This window comes from Crocodylus porosus, unplaced genomic scaffold (assembly GCF_001723895.1).
Source record: "Crocodylus porosus isolate Cpor-Errol unplaced genomic scaffold, CroPor_comp1, whole genome shotgun sequence".
Classification (NCBI taxonomy): Eukaryota; Metazoa; Chordata; order Crocodylia; family Crocodylidae; genus Crocodylus; species Crocodylus porosus.
Genome location: NW_017728931.1, coordinates 61,201,875 through 61,210,229, shown reverse-complemented (window position 1 = coordinate 61,210,229; position 8,355 = coordinate 61,201,875). Strand labels below are relative to the sequence as shown.

Genomic DNA, 8,355 nt, shown 5'->3' with positions numbered 1-8,355 from the left:
TGGCTGATAAATTACTGAAGCCAAACAGGACCCTCACTTGGCTACCCAGTTCCCATATTTACAGATACACTCCATTAAATTCAGACAGCACTTAACAAAATTATTTGAGGAAAGAATGCTCAGCCTGCACAATTAGATGAGAAACAAAGATGAGTTCCAATGGGATACTGATTAAATTGGAAGATAAAGTAAAAAAACCCCACTTCATTCACATTTGGTACCTATTCCCGTTTCATTTTCCCCACCAGAAGACTGTTGTAGGGGATGCTAATATTTTTGGGTGCACTGCTTATATAGTATAGCAATGGACCAGACGCCTCTGGACTCCCTACCTAGTTTCTACCCTTTTCCCCCAAAAGAAAATATAATACATCAACAATATGTATATACACACACAGACATCAATAATATATATAATCTCTCTCTAGATATATATCTAGAGAGAGAGATTATATAAATTATTGATATATATATCAAGCCTTTATTTAAAAAATGTAGTTAGGATTTATTTTTGTTGCATAAATGAAAATACTAAAGAGCATAGAAGGCAGCAGTATTACAGCTTGATTTTGTGCAGTGTCTGTAGTACTCTAATACTGGGGCATGGCTACTCAGGGAAACAGAACACATCTGGGCCTGTTCCTCCATATCACATGGATTCTAGTTCATTAGATACTCGGCTAAGCAGCACAGAGAAAGGGATGAGCTGTAGTTGAGTTCCAGTACAATACTGCGATCATTTCCTAGCTAATCTTCAACAACTGCGCCCAATTCTGCTCCCACTGAAGTTGTTTGAAGATTTTCCCACTGTTGTTATTATTTTTTTTTGGAGGAGGCAGGATGTGCAAGGGGAAGATAACAGAGGCACTGCCACCTCCCAGTTCTTGTGCTAGAAATTCAAATCAGGATGGCTGAGTGCCTGAATGCTTGCGCTAGATAATCTAACATTCATCCAAGCCGGGTGGCGTGCAGTTTGGTGCAGGTTTTTCTATCGGGTTCTACTCAGGTGAGGCTGACCATATTACAAAAATGTTAAACACATGCCTGAATATAGGCATGAAGGGAACTGACCACTACACCCCACTCTTCCCGTAAGCTGCTGTCATTGGTTCAAGAATACAGAGAAAAAAAAACAAAAAACACAGGTACCTACAGGTTATAAAACACCACCATTTTAATTGAATTTGATAATGCTTTCTAAATAAGCTAAGCAATAAAGTGGGGCACAGGAGGGTCAGCAAGCTGGTGTTGGGGGGAAATGGATGGAAAATTATAGCATTTTGCTCTCAGCATTCTATTTGTGTACAGAAAGGAAACCAGTATCACTTTTCTCCAGCCAGAAATCAAATTAATTTTATACTGTTCACAATCAGGAAATTCAAGTTCTAACTATTATAATAGAAGAAAAGAACCATTTAGAAATGAGGACAGGAAATGTGGCTAAAGATGCAGTATTGCAGTTGTTAAAACCTGGAGAACAAGCTCCAATTTGGTATGAGGATATATCCAGTGGCAAGAATAAAGCCCGAAGCAGGAAGCGGCTTTTACATTGCAGTACTGAGAACACAAAAAATACTCTGACAAAGTGCAAAATTGAGATTAAAAGACAATCCTGCTTCAAATGTGGTTTAGTTTATTTCTGAACAAATATTGGAAGCTTCCAATAAAGATCAACTATTGGGACAAACACTTCCATGGAGATTATCATCCTGAAAGCAGATCGAGTTTAGTCTTGTGCTGACTACTCCAGGTTTTTTGAAATACTTTGAAAGAAAGTATTTTGCAGTGTAACTAGTTATTCCAGAATGCTTGTGGCAAGAAGTTTTGAATTTAAAAATGGTTTCTCTTGGGCAAGGTTTCTTCTTTTTAAAAAAAACAAAAGATCACAAGACAAGGAAATGCAAGGGCTAGTATGTAACTCACAGCTAAGGAGCTCAATTTCATTTCTGTCAGATTATACAAGAGAAAATATCCATTTTAAAAACTGATTCTACTCTGAAACATCTATAAAATGTGGCCTAGTACAGTTCCCTATTTATTGTGGGAAGGACCTGTAGGCCAGCAAACTGGAAGACATACAAACTCACAGCTGGTAATTTTAAAATGTAACAGTGTTCTTCACAAAGCATAAACTGTCACCACCTACTAAAATGAGTATGCACTTGGAATTCACTTAACAATTAGGTTTGAGGGAGGCAGAAGAGAATCCAAGGCATTTGCCCACAGCTGTGTTAGATCCAAAGAGTAAGTCATAATTGATAACTTTTTTAGGATAACTAGGTAGAGAGCTGCTGTACAAGAAGTCAACATCCTATAGTCAGGTTAGAGTACAGCTGAATCTTAACATTTCATAAAAAGGTGATGCACCCAGTTCTGAGGATTCCTAGAGTTTGTTTTAGGGCCACAAAAATCAACTTGAAATTTCAAGAATTGCTCTTGGCTAAATTTCCCTCTTCATTTATTTGTGGCCCAGGCTTCTCAAAAGGTCTCTGAACACAATGTTAAGATGGCTCTAAGTACCATTTCCATCAGCCACAAGAAAAATCTCTGCCAAGGGTACCTGTTCCTCATCAAGACAAGATTAACAACAGTCACAGACTGGAAAAGGGCAAGAAACAGACTATAGACTGTTCTCTCCTACATGTACTGAGCTGGAGTTACAGTGGAGATGATGTTAAATAAGCAGCATCAGGTCCAGGTAGTGGGTTTTTCCTCTTTAAACTAGAAATCTCTTTGTACTGAAACAGCTTCTCCCAAGGCCTTTGGTACTACTTCAAATACAAGATATTAAAACTAGTCCAAGGAAGACTACACGGACCTAGAAACTGGGAGAAATAGCATTATGAATGGCCACTGTTGGCTGTTTTAATCTCAACTTTACATACATAAACTAAATGCACTATAAAGCAGGTCTTATTTCTTGAAGATGGCAAAGAAAGTTAAACCCAGAAAATTTAAAGGCATTATTGATTCTTGGCACCAGTGAAATGGGGTGCCTGTTATTCAGCTGATGGGTTGGACAGTGTCCAAAGCTGCACCCCAAAATTAGAAAGACCCAAAAAATTAACCTGCCCCTAACAAATTCCACAAAACTTCTGTTCAAAGATCAATGGTATTTCTTACTGTATAGCTGCTAAAGAAAAGATGAGGAGGTAACACTTCCTGCTCACCTGAAAGCATGACAATCCCAGTGCCAGGCTGGATGGAATACATATTACAGAACAGAGATGGAACAAAGAGGTGAGGGTCTCTGAAAAGATCCTGCCACGGTGTGCTATTCTACCAACATCAGCACTTTGTACGAACAAAATTAACTTACATCTTACAGCCTTGCAAGAGATTTTAGCAGCACATTTGGCATTTAAAGGCTTTTTTCTTTTTCAACTTTGTTTTAGTTTTAAACCAAGGGCTTTGAAAATTACAAGAGAACGCATGCACGCATGAGAAACCAAAACCAACCCAAACACCTCAGACAGCTCAGTCTGGTGCTGAAATGTGTCAAGGATGGCTTCATGCTCCCATTCCCCTGAAGTTGATTAATTTTGCTGAGCAGGAAAGGCGGCAGCAAACTGGGTCTGTTCTTCTGAAGGCTGCAAGGTTGCACCTTACCTGCCTCTCCTTGTCCATATGTAAAGCATGCTCTGTGTCACTATTCAAAACCAGGACAGTAACAAAGGCATGGTGAGGAGGAGGAAGCTTTCCTTTAGGCTCATCTCAGAAGCATCATGAAAGCTCCTTTAAGTCTACAACAGCTCCACAGCTTTTGGGCGAGTGAGCAAAGTAAGATGTCCAAAACTGCTCTGGGTTTGGTGATTAACACATGCAGATGGACAAGGGGCTGGGAAAAGACAGGAAATGGGAGGCCAACTTAAATGTTGACACCTTCTTGTACTAATACAACATCCAACCATGTGTGATGAGACTGAAAGCTTTCACTGTGCCACACAGATTTCCTTTGGCTAATTTGTAGCATGCAGCTTTCCCAGAACAGGAAAAAGGTGCTGATGTAGAACACTGTCTTATATTGCCTACAGTCATCTTCATAGGACAAAACCCAGCCATTCCAAGGATTTTAGTGGAAATTAAGGGTGCCAGGTGCTACACTTCCTGGAACCTACAGAACTAGACAAACGATCTGGGGCCAGAGAAACTTCAACAGACTACACGGGGAAAGAAAAAAGCTAACCAACACAAGAGATCTGGCTACATTTATTTCCGAAAGTACTCTTTAAGGCACAAAATAAATTTAAAAAAAAAAAAAAAAGGGCTGAATGTATGGGAGGAGAGGACAGATAATTCATCTGAGCTAGGAAGGAAAAATGCAGTCTCTACAATCCAGTTTCACATCTGGCTTGACAATGCTCCCGGACCCTGGTGGGAAGCAGGGAGTGAAGAGAGGTTTGTATCTGTGGGAGGTAGTGGATGTTTCTTGCACCACCTCCAAATTTACACACACCCCCCTGCACTTGCCAAACTCAAGCTCCCTTGTCGCCTGGAGAGCACACTGCAGTGTGCAAGATGAGTCCAGGCTACTCAGTCTTTCAGCACAAAAGAAGTCAGACCCTGAATCCTCTTTCCCCTCACAGCCTGCCCATTGAGTTGTGGGGAGTGAGCGGGCAAGTCTGTTCCTTGTCCTCCTGTTAGCGCCATTTAACTGTTCGCTGTGGTATAGATGTGCTGATTTGCTTCAGGCAAACTGTGCAATAGATCATCCTGTTCCCAGTCTGAAGCGAAGGCCCAGATATCCAGGTCCCCCCCTGGATAAAGGGTTGGTATCTCTGGGTGAAGCAGCTCCAAGGGCAGAAGAAAATTTTGATTTCAAACTGCCCAAGACTTGAACTGGCCAGGAAGATGGGCTCTCTTGTGGCAGGGTGAGTATTTATTTTGCTCTTGTTTTTCAATGGATGTAGTGTATCACATAGGGCTGCTCAAAATTATCCTGTAGAGAGTGAATTTCATGCATGTGATTAAACCCCAAACTAGTGTAACTCTTGGTGGTGGGGCAGATTTAAAGGCTGCAAAGATCTCTGGTTTAACTGGCCTGGGAAGAGATCACATCTGTGGACTGGGGGTCGCAGAAAGGTCCAAAGCGTCCATAAATGTCTTTAGCTCGGACAGCAAAGTAATATTTGCTGCCAGACACAAACTGAGTGAGAGTGCATGCCATTGGGAGGGGAAGGGCTTTCACCTCCCCAATCTTCTTCCACTGGGAGGGCATGGTGGCGCTTGGGTCCTCATGGTAGGCATACAAGTGGTAACTGTCCACACTGGCACAGCTCCGGTCCACTTCCATGACACTCCATGATAACACAATACCATTCTGGCTTTGTACTCGTGCCAGCTTTAACTGAGGCTTCTGAGGCAGACTGGTGTTGGCTGCTTCAGGGGGCAGGCGTGCTGGCTGCGGGGCCTCCGGCAGTGGTGCAGGATGCACAGGGCGTGGGGGCTCCTAAGGAACATAAAAAGGGTATAAAAGACACAGTCCATGGCTTCCACTATACAGCAGTCCCTTTTATTGCCAACCCACACATTATATCCTTAGTCTTTGATAGACTTCAGTGACTTCTTATAGCACCAGAAGTCTTCTCCTGTCACTACAGCTTGACCCCATGAGATCCCCTGCTAGTGCTGTTCTGTAAGAACATCAATCCTCAAGTTGTGCTGTGTAGATCACTGGTGGTCAGAAGGACACTTGCTGGTGGTGCATCATGAGGTCACACGGCTACAATTCTGCTTGTTAGCAACTGCTGTGGTAACAACAGGAGGATGATAGCAACCACCTGAATGGAGTGGGAGGAGTCCACAATACACATCCACACTACAAGTAGCTTGCAAACCTTTGATGCAGCAACTGACCTGTGAATGGCGACATCAGCATAATGGTAATTACAGAATAACTGTACTTACAGCATGCACCTGTGGTGGCCGGTGATGCACTGTGAGTTGCGGGGCTCCGGATCCAAGAGTTAGCCCGTTGTTCACAACATACGCAGTTGTTTGAGGCACTCGCACTGTAACACCTGCAGGGATAGTAGAAGCACAGTTAAGACTGTGGGTATTCAATACTTTGGGCCAAGCAAACCTTCACAAAAACTGAGCACACATAAAATAAGACTTGTACAGAAAGGCAAAAAGGGCCTTAATGAGGTGGTGCTCCAAGAAGGGAAGAAGACACAAACAGGTACTTTCCTCTCCCAGCAATTAAGGAGAGGCAGCAAGGGTAGGAGTCTGGATTAGCAACGGGAAGATGAGTGCCATCTGAAAGTCCATCCAGGGAGTCAAGAATAATTTTTAGCTCTGGCAAACGACAGCATTTCCCTCACCCCTGGCCATGTATCATAAGCAAAAGCAGATTGATTTGGAATGGGGAAGCTGAAAACCACTGCCACAAAATAAGATTTACCCCATGTATCAGTGCCAAACACTGTGGGTACCACAGAATGAAGCATTTCATTCCATCTGAGAAGAGCTCACCTACAGAAGGAAGTGCTCTGTTTTATGAGGATATATACACAGAAATTATCATTAAATTAGAAGCCACAGGGAACCATCCTGCACAGGCAGGAATAAGTTAGAGAACTTACAGATGACATCTGGAACATTTTGACAATTCCCAAGAAACTTTACCTTGCACCACCTTTAGTTCTTTGTTAGACTGCATGCATACATTGGTGACGCATAGGTGGTACATGCAGGTGCATGTGCACCCCCTGAGATCGCCGTGCACTCCCTGGAAGCGCCAGCCATGAAGCCGGAAATGCACCCCCCCGCCATTGGTGATCTAGTGCCCCTTCAAGACTCGAGAGGCACCAGACCCCCATGCATGCATATATACATACATATATGGTTGGAGTGAAAGTACTCCATGAACTTCAGTTCAGGTTTTTTTGGCCAGAAGTGCATGCTGTGGGCTGCAACATCTTGTGCCACCAGCCATGGGCACAAACCATTTTAAAGGCTCACCAAAACAGGATCCAGGTGTTATGCAACTCCACAGTAGCAAGGAAGGAGAATTGGTCATAGTATACATAGACTACACATCTCAAAGAATGACCATTACTGTCAAGTAAAGCAATTTCTTCTGCCCATATGCAGTCCACTAGGGCTGTATGAAGCTTTGGTAGCCGATTCAATCTGGAGAAGATTTGGCCCGATTTGGGGACTGAACCTCCAAATCTGAAGCGAATTGGGAAACCAAGTAAGAGCTCTGACTCAATTTGAAGCATCCAAATTGATTTGGAAAGATTCAGACAATTCAGAGATTCAGCCATAGACTAAACAGGCAGCTGACAGCTGCCTCCAACTGGTAAGTCTGTTGGGGGTGGCTGGGGGAGGGCAGGACTGAGGCTGGGACAAGCTTCCCAGCTGGGACAGGGGACTACTTGGGGAAAGTAGGGGAGCATGGGATGTGGGTGCAGCAGCACTGGCTGGGGATGGGGGCTCTGCCCTGCTGCTGCCTGCCCAGCCAGGGCAGGGGGCCAGGATGCAGGCAGGACTAACTCCAGGTGGAAGGGGGCAAGTGGCAACAGGGCACGGTCCTCGCTTCCAGCGCTGCTGCACCCACATCCCATGGCTACTGCACCGGCTGGCAAGCAGTGGCAGGGCAGAGCCCTTGCTCCCAGAGCTGATGCGGGTGTGGCAGTGCTAGGAGCAGAGGCTCTGCCCTGCTGCTGCCTGGAGTAAGCCATGCCTGCACTGTGCCTCGCCCTGCCCCGACTGGGCAAGCAGCAGCAGAGCATAGCTCCTGCAGCTCCCCCCACCAGGGCAGAGGCAGGCATAGCCAGAAGAGCCATGAGAGAAGCCCCCATGACTGCCTTGCCCAGCCCCACCCCCTGCCCAGCCCAGCTTCCCAGTACTTTAAAAAAATAAAACAAAAAAAAAGCCCCATACTCTCCAGCTGCAGCAGCCTCTGGGTGCTCGTGGCAGAGCCCCCCTGCGCAGGGCAGGGCAGTGGGGATCCCCCCACCCCCTCCTGGCACCTGTGCATCAGCTGTGCAGTGTGGCTTGGCAGGGTGCTGTGTGCTGTCTAGAAGCTGGGACTGCTGGGGCTGAGTGTTGCCAGGCTCTGGCTGACATGTGGCGCCACCCCAGCTCCCAGGTGAATCAAACAGAGAGCTGGGGAACTGAAGCAGGGCCTGGGGAATCGAATTGATTTGGTTCCCCAGCCCCCAGTTCGATTCGCCTGGGAGCTGGGGTGGCTGGGGCTGAGCACTGCCAAGCTCCAGCTGACACATGGAGCTGCCCCAGCTCCCAGACAGTGCGTAGCACCCTGCTGAGCCATGCTGCACCCACGCCATGAGGGAGCTGCCATGCAGGTGCCAGGCAGGGGAGGGGGCAATCCCCACTGCCCCGTGC

General features: G+C 45.5%; 1 protein-coding gene across 1 annotated transcript in view; it reads right to left on the bottom strand.

Annotated features, from left to right (window-relative positions):
- Positions 1-819: 819 nt before the first annotated feature.
- Positions 820-8,355, bottom strand: part of ATF7IP (activating transcription factor 7 interacting protein) — a 138,560-nt gene continuing 131,024 nt past the window's right edge. Inside the window, exons 15-16 of the mRNA XM_019543919.1 lie at positions 5,908-6,020; positions 820-5,449 (exon numbers count right to left, since the gene is read on the bottom strand). Coding sequence (XP_019399464.1) covers positions 5,033-5,449; positions 5,908-6,020 — 530 coding nt within the window. The 3' untranslated portion in view covers positions 820-5,032. The remainder of the gene's footprint in view (positions 5,450-5,907; positions 6,021-8,355) is intronic.